Source organism: Tachysurus fulvidraco, chromosome 24 (genome assembly GCF_022655615.1).
Source record: "Tachysurus fulvidraco isolate hzauxx_2018 chromosome 24, HZAU_PFXX_2.0, whole genome shotgun sequence".
Taxonomy (NCBI): domain Eukaryota; kingdom Metazoa; phylum Chordata; class Actinopteri; order Siluriformes; family Bagridae; genus Tachysurus; species Tachysurus fulvidraco.
In genome coordinates, this window is record NC_062541.1 from 5,921,352 (window position 1) to 5,935,072 (window position 13,721).

Sequence of the window (13,721 nt, forward strand, 5' to 3'; positions counted from 1 at the left end):
CACACACACACTACGGACAATTTTCCAGAGACGCCAATCAAACTACCATGCATGTCTTTGGACCTTTGGAGGAAACCGGAGTACCCGGAGGAAACCCCCGAGGCACGGGGTGAACATGCAAACTCCACACACACAAGGCGGAGGTGGGAATCGAACCCCCAACCCTGGAGGTGTGAGGCGAACGTGCAAACCACTAACTCACCCCTCAATTATAAAGTTGAATAATAAAAAAGAATATATATTTTGTGAATTCTAGGTAATGAGACTTTTTATTTATAATTTTAACATTTGTTTTTCACAAAACAGAACACTTGGAAATTTTTGAAATCCAAAGAGCAGAATACACTAATGCGTCTTGCTAATATTTTGTGGACCCCTGACAATCACATCAACATGTGGTTCTTCCCCCAAACCTATGGCGCAGAGTTGGAAGCACACAATTGTATACAATGTCTGTAGCATTTACAATTTCCCTGGGATTTAGAGGCCCAAAATTGTTTACTGAACAGTACGATGACTTAAAATAAATATATATATTAAAGATAGAATATTTAACAGAACCAGAAATGTTTTTGTGTCAAACACCTTTGTTTAATGAGATCAGTAAAAGTAAATTACTTTTTATTGCATTATGTAATAAACACTTAGGCTTTACAGTATAAAATCGTTTTCAATTTTTGTTTTATATACACAGAGAATGTTTCCGGATGTATGTTTATTGGTTCCATTAAAATGTTTAATTTATATTAAGGCTGTCGGATAATAAACTGATGAACAGACATGCTTTTAGACTTGCTTAGATGCACTGTAATCTTTCTGTCTTTACTTCACGATAGACTTTATGAATTCTCGGAGTTTGCGGTGACCCACAGCCAGTATGACGGGGGAGAAGGCGATGAAGCCACTGTTGGAGAAACGTGCGAGGACCAGCATGTGTGCAGACGAGGCACCACGGTTGTAGTTAAAGTAGTTCACTGAGATGACACTGGCACCCCAGGAAATGATGAACAAAATGATCAAGGCTAGAATGACCTAGAGAGAAGAAGAACATTATATTATAAAGGCATAAATACAAGCAGATGAATTGAATAGACTATAATGTCTGTTAGAAGACAGCTAAGTAACGAATGTCTGACCTTGGCTGCACGTCTCTCAGCTGGCACTCTGCGTAGAATAGGAGCATCCTGATCCTTACTGGCAGTATTGTGTGTGTTCCCGTGTGCGTGCAGTATGAGGAGTGAGCCCAGGTTGGTGCTGCTCATGAGGAAAAGTGGGATGACCTCATGGATCACCATGGACGTCGTGGCAAATGCAAGCCCACTGTAAGTGGAGGGAAAATCCCACAAGCAGCCCAGTAATGGACGTGTTGTACTGCTCACTAACATCAATGTCTGTAGAGTAACAAAGACAAAGAATTAATTTCTTCTGATTTTCAAGCAAAATGAATATAAAGAACGATTAAGAACTGAATTAAAAAATGAACTTTTTTCTTTTCCCTCACCTCAGTGGCGTTCTTGCCTCCATTTGTAGAGTACACAAAAGCAGGGACGGAGTAGAGCAGATTAAGGCCCCAGATGAGACCGAAGCACATTAGTAGGGCTTTAGGAGGACCACGGGATGAGTTTAGACTAGCGATCGGAGGACCGATCCTTTTCAAAGTGTAAAAATGGAACACGCTCAGAAAAAGCGTCGACCAAACATTGACTGAACGCAGCCAGACCCACACACCCATCAGGAACTGACACCAGTCCTTACCAGGTAACACCTTCAGCAGGAGATAAAAAGAGAAACAATATTTATAGGTAACTGATGACAGGCGAAGGCAAGTAGATGTCTTACTGTACATTACTATCAATAAATCAATAAATTCTTAAAAGTTATTTGTACAAATCGAGCTTTTAGCAATAATCCAAGCCATCCAGAATGGAATCATATGAAACCATGTTGATTTCTGTTGTAAATTATGACTTTGTCCAGTCATTTATAGGAATTCTGTTATCATTTAAATTTAGTGAATATACAGTGTATAGTTTTTTCTCAATATATTTTTTATCTGTTTTTTTTTTTATGTGGCACCATTATTTACGACAGAAATAATCAAACAAAAAAAAAAGTCAAAACCTGACAACATTTTTTATGCGGTTGTGTAAATTGAGCAGGAAGTGATGCAAAGCCTCAAGGTAAAGTTAATGGTAAAGGTAAGCTTATTTGCTGCATGATCACACAAGACAGAAATTGGCAGAAGGTTTGGTTACTTATCCCTTTGGCAGGGGAAGAAATTCCTAAACTTACATATAGCATGACAAATGTTTTGGACCAAAATGCATTGGTGTGCAATTGGACAACTTGCTGCATTGGAGTCGATGAATGATATTGCATTGTGTCCAACAGGTTGTGTGTTGATTGCCCCATTCTGGCAGAAGAAAACATGATTCTGTTGTCTGTTATGAATGACACTAATATCATGTCTGGGAGCGACCGCAGCAGACGTGAACTGTAGCTAGACCGCTGGCCAGACTTTTCTAAGTACACAATAAATAATCTGACTACATACTGGTTATATGAAAAAAATAAGTTTTTTACTCTGTTGAAAATATTATGGATAAACCACTATCACTTATCTTACACTGTATAAAGGTAAAAGAATCCAGTTACATAAAATGATGTGCATATAGAAGTATGGATTAACATCTAACATGACTAACTGGTGACATCCATAAGTGAACATATTATGGATATGTATTTCATATTATTTTCTCATGTATGCGTATAGTTATTAATAATAATGCTATTGTTTGAGCTGAAGTTTATTGCATTTATCCCTTCTTCTTAAAAACAGTTTGTTATCATTCTAGTCTCCTTTCCAGACTTTTTTTTTTAGTTGAGATCTGATAATCTAGTATGAACACTGTAATAATTTGTTTATTTATTTTGGATAATCTTAACTCAACTTAAATGTTGCTTTGAGGAAACTTCACCCCACGGCGCATCCTCTTCCTTTAAACCCCTACACACACACACACACACACACACACACACACACACACACACACACACACACACACACACAAACACACAAACAAATCCCTTTTGTACCTCGAGGCCAAAGTCTGAGGTGACCAGCAGGATGTTCCTCACCACCGACACCAGCAGGTTAGATAAAGCCATGTTGACCAGGATCATGTCAGAGTTGCGTCCTCCTCCACGCTCCCGAATAATACTGTCCCCTACCACCAAGATCACCAAGGCGTTTCCCAATATCCCAAGCAACACCAGGGCTACGTATAAAGCCATCGTTACACCTGTTAACTGACCTGCTGGTGTCTTTTTAACCAACGTGACAGTTTTATTAGCGATCATCCCGAATAAATCGTATAATAATAATTAATGAATCTATCCTATGACCTGTTACACAGATAGTTCTTCTACCAAGTTCTACCAAATAGTGCTCATCTCAATGTTTTCTGCTTCACTGCCTACATTAGACCCCTCCTCTTCAGGGCCGTTATGTCCAATCCCAAGCAGAGTTGTGTCTTAAGCTCTGTGGATCAGTCAAAACTGCATGTGAAAGAGATTTCACCAAAAATAGTGAAACCTTTTTGCCCAAAAAGCTGAGCACACATCTTTCATAACAGGGGATTAATTAATTTGGCTAATTGAAACACATGTCGTTAACAGCTAATTAATCGACATGCTCTGTTGCTCATAACGTCAGTGAGGGAGTGTTTATTTTCTTGCAGCCACGTGAGGCTTAAAGATTTTGGGAGATTTTACGTCACAAATGGAATAAACATTTTTGTTTAATTGGTTGTTGACTTGACTATGGTATAATGATGTCATAGCTTTTCTGCCAATAGTAGGTAACTATATCCATTTCTAAACATGTTTAGATTTGGTTCAATTGTCCATTTTTTATATCTTCAGTAACTGGAAGCAACATGCAAAACTTTGTACAACAGTAGCCTGTGCTTAGGATTGAACCCACGACACTGGAGCCAATGCTACCCACTAAACCATCTTTCCACTCATGATCAGTAATAATAACAAAAGGACAAATAGGAACATGACCTGTATTCTTGCCAGCCTTTCTACCGTCCCCAGTAAACTAATCATTTAACATTGAGCTACATACAAATAAAATCCTTAATGCAAACTGCAAACTAGAAAGGAATCAAAGAATGAAATGGACAGAATGGAGATTCATGGGACTTTTTTCTATATTAATACAACGCAGCACATGCAGCTGTGCAATTTCTGGATCACAGAGAGCCTGGAATCTTGGGGACTCTGGGCACAAGGCAGAGGTCAACCTGGACTGGGGGCATTGTTAGGGTAGGAAGCGATGAGGGGCTTATCCCTGTAAGACTCTGACCCGTTACATAGCACAATCACACACACGTTCACACACTAAAGACAATTAAGAGATGAAAATGGGTCTAGAACATAGCCTGAGGGAGGAAACCGGAGTACCCACCAAAAAAAAAGCAGGGAGAACATGCAAACTCCACACACTCAGGATGGAGGAAGAAGTCCAACTATAATAACAAGATCCATCACCAGAGATCCACTGAGCAATCACAAACAATCAAAACACAAACATATCTGCTTATAGTTTCTTTGAATCCGTTGCCTTTTCACTGCATTTTTGTGGTATTCTGGTCCATTGATTCGTCAGATCTGAATTTTTATAAATCAGCGCATGTCTCTGTTTGCTTGGATGTTCACGTCTTATCTTGATGGCTATGAAATAAATGTCATTCTCGATCTGGATGATGGTGATGTGGATGTACTGGGATTTCCAATAGACGTCATCCTCTTTTAAACGATGTGCTGAGCAAGCATTAACCGAGAAACTGGGAATTAATTAACCAAACCTTGTTAGAAAACTAAATAGTTAACAACCTCAGCAACAAATATTATTAAAGTGGCTGAAAGACTGAAGGTGTTTCTATACTGATGGGATGTTAAAGACTGGCAAGAATACAGGTCATGTTCTTGTCTATTTATTTTACTTTAACTGGTTTAAAAAAACAGGTGAAAGACAGAAGGTAAGACTTTATAATAAACCCTTTCATGGTCATTTCTTGCTATAGATGGCAAAAAAATGTGTTTATTTGTTTCAAGTTAAATCAGTCTGTATTAAACAAAGACTAGGGAGAATAACGAGAATATGACATACAATTTTGTCTTTTTGAACTGAAGAAAAAATCTAGTTTATTATTATAATTTGTATTATTTATTTCTGTCTCGGTTTTTGATCCAACGATTAATGGAGTAGATTAAATAATAAAAAAAAGACATGGTTGCTTGCTAACTAGCTCCTTAACAATAACCTCTCCTTCTTCCTCCCCTCCTTCTTGTACTTCTTCTTCTTTTTTCTACTTCTTCTTCCTAATATTTAACAGGTTAATTGAGCCATTTATTTCTTTTAAATACTGACATATTTACATTGTTATTTGCTCAACATTCTCCATTCTTAATAGTGAACCGTAACCTCAAGCAAAAGTGGAGAAAATGTAAACTAGCAGTTTTTAGAACTGCATACAAGGACAATATGTCTAGCTATAGACAGGCTCTAAAAGCTGCTAGTGCTGAACACCTGAGAAACATCAAGCAAATAGAGTTGTAGGTCTATTTTACCATAATGTGTTTTTTGTACTTTACAAAATTACAGACTTAAAAATATACTCATAAAAGTACACATATTAAAAAAATGTACTTAATTACAATAACGTGAATAGATCTAATTTGTTACCTTCACAACTGTTAATAACTGCCAACTTGAAGGATTTAGGGACGTGACCTAAAGATAAAAAAGACACACTTTTATAAAATGTGTTTTCTTGTCTGGATCTTGTCTGATTCAGCAGTTCCTTATAATTCAGTAAATATCAGATTAACTAGAACTCTGAGTAGTTTTTATGAAGAGTCATTTAAACTTTTCCTTAATAACATTTCTAACACCAGCACTTTTACTTGTGATTAAGTATCATTTCAGCATTGTACTTTACATGAGTACACATTTTCAGTATTCACTAGTTATTAAGCCCCTCATTAAGAAACCTATTTAATATCCTAATGAACTATTAAATCCCATTTCAAACCTACTGTTTATGTCTAAAATATTAGAAAAGTTCAACTGTCCTTTTTGCAAGAGAAAAATATATTTGAAGAGTTTTAATCAGGTTTCCGGCCCAGTCACAGACTACAGAAACTGCACTTGTTGGCGTTACAAATGACTTGTTCTTAGCTTCAAGACTGTATGTCACTATTAGTTCTTCTTGAACTTAGTGCTGCATTCGACACTATAGATCACAACATTCTCCTAGATCGCTTACAAAATTACACGGGTATTCAGTGACAGGCTTTAAGTTGGTTTAGATCCTACCTGTCTGATCGCTACCATTTTGAAGATTTAAATTTTGAAGATTTCCATTTAGAGGAATGTACTATAACTACTAGCTCAACAGTGAAAGACCTGAGTGTTATACTACAAATTATTACATATTACAAAAATGAATAATATGAAAATTAATGCTAAAAGAAAAATAAAGGTTGAATGTCTTTAAACACCGAGTCATCATGTAAATAACAATTTTTTCATACTGCACATTTTCCCCATAATTCAAACGCTATTTTGATCCCAAAATGAAAGATACTCTTTAAAGGATTAGTGACATTTTCAGTGGCATTTTCAGAAACCACTTCAGGTTAATTAATGCAGAGAAAAATAACTTGTTTTTTTATACTGATTTGCTGCAGTTCTAGCTACAGTTCACGCCAATCTGTGGTGTAAAGAATGAAATAACAGATTGTAAACATGTTACATTGTCAGAACATCCTACAAGACCTTATTGGCTTATTTAACACACTGGATGTTAACTGGACTTTGCCTTCTGTTCTGCAGAACTGTACATTAGATGTTTGGACTCTATGATTGATAAGCAGCACCTCTATGAAAAGTTCCTCCAGTTTGGGAATATCATCAGAGCTCAGGTGAACTACTAATCCCTCCAGTTTCTTCCTTTCCCAATACACTATGCTAACTTCCCCTTACTCTTTTTTTTTTAGTGGACGTGTTTTTTCCATACATTGTATTTTATATAGATGCTCTCTGGACTATAGGTGGTTCAATCACCATTCCCTGATACTAATACAGCATAGCTGTTCTGTTTTATATATGTTTTAGTGTGTGTGTAATGCTCATTGTTTGCATTCTGTATCTCCATGTACAGTTTATAAAGGCAAAAGGATATGGATTCATCACATATTCCTCTGAAGCTGAAGCCTGCTGAATGTTAATCTATCTTAAAAGGAACTAGCAAATAGTATATGTTACAGCACATGCTTTTCTTTGCATATCCCAGCTTTGGAAGTTGGGGTCAAAGAGCAGAGTCAGCTATGATACAGCAATCCTGGAGTGGGGAAGAATTAGGGCCTTGCTCAAGGGCACAACAGTGGCAGCTTGGCAACAACGGGGCTTGAAACCCAGTCCTCCAATCAACAAAGCAAGCCATAACTGATTGATCCAAGATACTTTAGATAGGCTATTCATTCATTCATTCATTTTCTACCGCTTATCCGAACTTCTCAGGCATCAATGGGCATCGAGGCAGGATACACCCTGGACGGAGTGCCAACCCATCACAGGGCACACACACTCTCTCATTCACTCACACACTCACACACTACGGACAATTTTTTTAGAGATGCCAATCAACCTACCATGCATGTCTTTGGACCGGGGGAGGAAACCGGAGTACCCGGAGGAAACCCCCGAGGCACGGGGAGAACATGCAAACTCCACACACACAAGGCGGAGGTGGGAATCAAACCCCCATCCCTGGAGGTGTGAGGCGAACGTGCTAACCACTAAGCCACTAAGCCACTGTGCCCCCCTAGATAGGCTATTAATACATTCTAAATAGATTTGCAGTTTATTATTATTTAATATAGACACTGATTATTAGAGAATCCATGGCTAATGTTGTCCTGGTCCATACTGTGAAGGCAGGTAATATGAAAAGTATGTAGGATTAACGAAACATTTGGGATTGTAACTCTGCCTTGCATCCTATTGTCTGAAGTGTTTTATTCCATATTTATACAATGTTAAACATGACCACAATACTATTACATTAGTCAAATTAGTGTGTGTTGTTCACATTAACAAATGCATTTCCTACCATTTTGTACATTTTTACTGGAAAGTGCTAACCACGATAATTACTTAATGATTTGTTTACAGTATGTAAACTTTTTTTTTCTTTCCTATCAAACTTTAGTTGACTTTATTTAATTTCAGAAAGTACAATTTAATATAATATAATAATGTCACTGATATAGATATCATCATACCTCAAAGTGATGATATCACAGACCATTACAAACTACCTACAGTATAGAACGGACTAGCTCGGAAGAACAACAGAGAATTTACAAGTCCATATACGTAGCATGACCAAATAGTTCCACAGGATTCATAGGTTCTGATAAAGGCAGTCTTCCAAACATTGCCTAAATTATAAGCATGTTTTTAATCAAGTTTGATGAATTTTTATGCTCTTCTACTTGTTCCAGGCTTGCTGGGACTATAGGAACTACGATTATGACAAACTTCAGCACTCAATAATTGAAGCAGAGTCAAAGGCAGCATAGAACAGACTCCAGCAATGTTACAGGAGTCGAAGGATGGATATACCCTTGGTCCCGTGTTTACTTAACATATATCTCCATAACCTATTGCCAGGGATAGGGGAGGATACGGTCTGCTCAGAAGGTCCGTGAGGTGGTAATTTAGTTACTCACATAATTTGGGGCATTTCAAGCTTTCAGGTTGGATTGTGTGACAGTGAAATCAAAAACAAGTTAAATTAAAACATTGTCGGCCCCTTGACGTCAGGTCACCATTTATCCAAGAGAGGATGTTATGAGTTGTGGGTCCGGGTGAGTCTAAGCTCAAACTAATGATTTGGGGAGATTTAAGCCACATAAAGGTGTTAATGCAAACTGTTAAGAAAGACAGTTTGGACAGTGCTATGGGTAATGTTTCCTGACCTGATAACAAACCTGGGGCTAGAGAAATGTCTGGCATTTGTGTTAGTCTTTGCTCCAGAGTCAATGTTTCCTTAGAAACCATGCACATGTATATGTCTATTGGGTTTAATGTACAGATATGTTTTAGACATAATTCACAATAATATTTCTGTCTTTATTTGAAGATAGACTTTATGAACTCTCGGAGTTTGCGGTGACCAACAGCCAGTATGATGGGGGAGAAGGCGATGAAGCCACTGTTGGAGAAACGTGCGAGAATCAGCAGGTATGCAGACGAGGCACCACGGATGTAGTTAAAGTAGTTCACTGAGATGACACTGGCACCCCAGGAAATGATGAACAAAATGATCAAGGCTAGAATGACCTAGAGAGAAGAAGAACATCACGTGTTTAAATGAGTTGTATCTATCTATTGTCCTGTATAATTCCTGCAGAGTGACTGCTGGCCTCATTGTGACTTCCTTCACTACTATCTATCTAGCCTGTGCTTTTACGGTCTGATGCACCTTTCACTACCACTCTAGTGATCCAACAGCACTAACCTATGTCCAGATATAAGAATAAGTAACTTTGGAGGTTGGGATCAGAGTACAGAGTCAGCCATGATACCATGGCCCTGGAGCAGGGAGGGTTTAAGGACCTTGTTCAAGGGCTTATTGGTGGCAGCTTGGAGGTGCTCGGGCTTGAACCCTAATCCTCTGATCAACAATCTAGAGCCTTAACCATTTGAGCCTCCACTGTACCTTTTTGGAGTTTTTATCTTTTAACATTTCACAAATTAAATGTTATATACAGTATTAATGAGGAACTTCAATCTTATATTTGGAGCTTCTGGAACCTAGTGGGTTGAATAGGTTTTAATTTATAATTTAATTTGTTAACCTAGAATTCATTTTGACTCAATTTGAAGAGAACATGAATAAAAATACGCATGATTTTTTTTTTTTTTACAGAAACTGTTACAACTTCACCTGCGTAAAAGACATAGAAACAAAAACACATAGAAACAAAAATATTAACGGGATGAACGTTGTTACTCAGACAAATCTTATCAGTTTCACAGGGGTGAGGGTAAATTAAGAGCTGGTTGCTATGAGACTTATATATAGACTTATATAGAGAGCTTTATATAGACTTTATGTCACAACATTGTTCAATGATCTATTCTGAACTGTTGATTAATTGTCTATTACAGCAGCTTTTACAGTATTTTCTAGTGAAAATATTACATTTTTAAAACAATGCATTAATTGTAATATTTAATTGTTTCTATAGTATTAGTTTACAAATCGACTTGTACAACAGATGATCCATGTAAACCAATGAAAAGCATAGAATCATTAATATGCTAAAGTATCTCTTAAGCTTTCATGAAAGGAGCCACCAGGGCCAGTGACTTTTAACAGTCTATCTAAAGCTGTAACTTGAGGGTGGAAAAATAGCTGTTTATATAAACGATAAGAGAAAAAAAAGTGATAACTAAGTAAAAACTAACTTTTTTCACGGTCATTTCCCAGCAGTAAATGCAACTCTAAATATTCATTCATTCATTCATTCATTTTCTACCGCTTATCCGAACTTCTCGGGTCACGGGGAGCCTGTGCCTATCTCAGGCGTCATCGGGCATCGAGGCAGGATACACCCTCAACCCATCACAGGGCACACACACACTCTCATTCACTCACACACACACTACGGACAATTTTCCAGAGATGCCAATCAACCTACCATGCATGTCTTTGGACCGGGGGAGGAAACCGGAGTACCCAGAGGAAACCCCCGTGGCACGGGGAGAACATGCAAACTCCACACACACAAGGCGGAGGCGGGAATCGAACCCCCAACCCTGGAGGTGTGAGGCGAACGTGCTAACCACTAAGCCACCTAATTCTAAATATATTAAAATAAAAGAAAATGTTGAGGGCAGTAACAATAATAACATCATCACACCACCCGGTCACTGACTTTTTTTCATATAATAATAAAGTACATAATGTATATACATGAGCAGTTACATAATACATAATTGACCTTGGCTGCTCGTCTCTCAGCTGGCACTCTGCGTAGAATAGGAGCATCCTGATCCTTACTGGCAGTATTGTGTGTGTTCCCGTGTGCGTACAGTATGAGGAGTGAGCCCAAGTTGGTGCTGCTCATGAGGATGATGGGAATGACCTCATGGATCACCATGGACGTCGTGGCAAATGCAAGCCCACTGTACATGGAGGGAAAATCCCACAAGCAGCCCAGTAATGGACGTGTTGTACTGCTCACTAACATCAATGTCTGTAGAGTAACAAAGACAAAGAATGAGTGAGTTATCTGGGATTTTTCATACTCTCATATCAAGATTTTTACATGTCACACAAGGAAACTATTATAGTGAGCAGTAAATGTTTTTATCTCATGTGAAAAATGGCATCACAAGTTTGCTAAAGTGAATGTAAATTTAGTCAATGTGGCACAGAGAAATATGTTATTTCTTTCCCTCACCTCTGTGGCGTTCTTGCCTCCATTTGTAGAGTGCACAAAAGCAGGGACGGAGTAGAGCAGATTAAGGCCCCAGATGAGACCGAAGCACATTAGTAGGGCTTTAGGAGGACCACGGGATGAGTTTAGACTAGCGATCGGAGGACCGATCCTTTTCAAAGTGTAAAAATGGAACACGCTCAGAAAAAGCGTCGACCAAACATTGACTGAACGCAGCCAGACCCACACACCCATCAGGAACTGACACCAGTCCTTACCAGGTAACACCTTCAGCAGGAGAAACATTATTTATTGGTAACTGGTGACGGACAGAGGCATGAAGAGGCAAGTGTTACAGTACTGTCAAATTCTTTCTGTTTTTAGGACTTCAATGTTGACTTAAAGCATGAATTTATGTGTATAATGCTAGCTAGTAGTTTTCACCAATAATAATCTTGTCACTAGCAATCTAAAAAATTTAATTGCTCGCTTGTGAGTTAGTTTAATAGAAATAAAGCCAGATTTCGAACATAACCTTCAGATAAAAAACTTTTTTCCAGGATACTAGAAAGTGGTGAAACACACTACGGACTAATTTTAGTGAAGAACGCCTCAAGCATCATGAATAATCTACAGAGCCAGTGACATTGTGCACTGTTTGCTGGTTGAGGAGTTGTCCATAAACTTGTCAAAACATGACTTTATTAAGAAGGCAAAACACTGCTGATTCCAGACAGATCGATCGTCTCATAGTGGAATCTGGTGCTACAACGAAAGATGCGGATATATAAAGTGTCTTTCCTTAAAAGCAATTTCTCTTGTCTTGTACTTATTTTACATTTCAAACTTTAGTGAAAGATCATTATTAATAGGTTTTTGGATTTAATCTAGAAGCTATAATGGTCTATAAAACCAAGTTATTCAGCTAACGTTTCGTTAGCTAACAAGTTCTAGTATTGAAACACCATGAATTATATGGTAAACATCACAATAACCATTGCTCCAACATAAGAATATCCCTTCGTACCTCGAGTCCAAAGTCTGAGGTGACCAGCAGGATGTTCCTCACCACCGACACCAGCAGGTTAGATAAAGCCATGTTGACCAGGATCATGTCAGAGTTGCGTCCTCCTCCACGCTCATGAATAATACTGTCCCCTACCACCAAGATCACCAAGGCGTTTCCCAATATCCCAAGCAACACCAGGGCTACGTATAAAGCCATCGGAACCCCTGTTAACTGACCTGCTGGTGTCTTTTTAACCAACGTGACAGTTTTATTAGCGATCATCCTGAATAAATCGTATAATAATAATTAATGAATCTATCCTATGACCTGTTACACAGATAATTCTTCTATTCCTAAACCAGTACCAATGTCCTTACATTTGATAGTCCACCAAATGTTTCTCATCTCTGATGTCTCATTTCTCATCGCCTATATTTGAGCCCACCTCTGCAGAGCCAATATGTCTAATCCCATGTAAAGATGTGTCTTTATCTGTGGATCCTGAACTCATGAAGTTCAGAATCAGGTCCCTCCGGATACTTCAATTAAGATCCTGCTTATGAAAGTGATTCTAGCAAAAAATAGTGGCACAGCAGCTGAATACACATGTTTACGTGGAGCAGGGGATTAATTAACTTTGACTAATTGAAACATAGCCCGTTAACAAGCTAATTAATCAACACGCCCTGTTGCTTATATGAGAGAGATAAAGACATCGGGGGTGTTAACTCCAGGCTGCGATGAGGAACTGGGTAGATTATATAGGATCTCCCAATCCTCAATAAACTTTTGTTGGATTGGATAAAGTGTAAGGACGAGTTGAGTTATCGCATGTGAGGTGAGGTGAGGCCTTTTGTAAAGTCAAGGCAAAGCACAGATAAATGTATCATGACTTACCTCATATGTACTGCTCACTTCACACATTCATGTATGATGCACAGTCACATAAAAAAACCTGGAGAGATGGTGCCAGGAAAACAATCTTCTCCTGAACATTAGCAAGACTAAAGAGTTGATAGTGGACTTCAGCACAAAGCAGCATCAACGTCCCAGTGGAGAGAGTGGACAGTTTCCGATACCTGGGTGTTCACATCACACAGGACCTGTCTTGGTTCTGTCACATCAACACCCTGGTGAAGAAGGCCCGGCAGCGTCGGTACCATCTGAGACACTTAAGGGACTTCAA

The 13,721-nt window shown here is 38.4% G+C and overlaps 2 protein-coding genes across 2 annotated transcripts; both read right to left on the reverse strand.

Moving 5' to 3' along the window:
* Positions 1–655: 655 nt before the first annotated feature.
* LOC113661627 (olfactory receptor class A-like protein 4) lies at positions 656–3,574 on the reverse strand. The gene is made up of 4 exons (XM_027175993.2): positions 3,097–3,574; positions 1,502–1,765; positions 1,137–1,391; positions 656–1,032 (listed from the first exon to the last, which is right to left on the reverse strand). The coding sequence occupies exons 1-4, from the start codon at positions 3,358–3,360 to the stop codon at positions 823–825; spliced, it is 993 nt and encodes a 330-aa protein (XP_027031794.2). The 5' UTR covers positions 3,361–3,574; the 3' UTR covers positions 656–822.
* Positions 3,575–9,211: 5,637 nt separating this feature from the next.
* On the reverse strand, positions 9,212–13,084 carry LOC113661619 (olfactory receptor class A-like protein 4). The gene is made up of 4 exons (XM_027175973.2): positions 12,554–13,084; positions 11,551–11,814; positions 11,089–11,343; positions 9,212–9,421 (listed from the first exon to the last, which is right to left on the reverse strand). The coding sequence occupies exons 1-4, from the start codon at positions 12,815–12,817 to the stop codon at positions 9,212–9,214; spliced, it is 993 nt and encodes a 330-aa protein (XP_027031774.2). The 5' UTR covers positions 12,818–13,084.
* Positions 13,085–13,721: the final 637 nt, after the last annotated feature.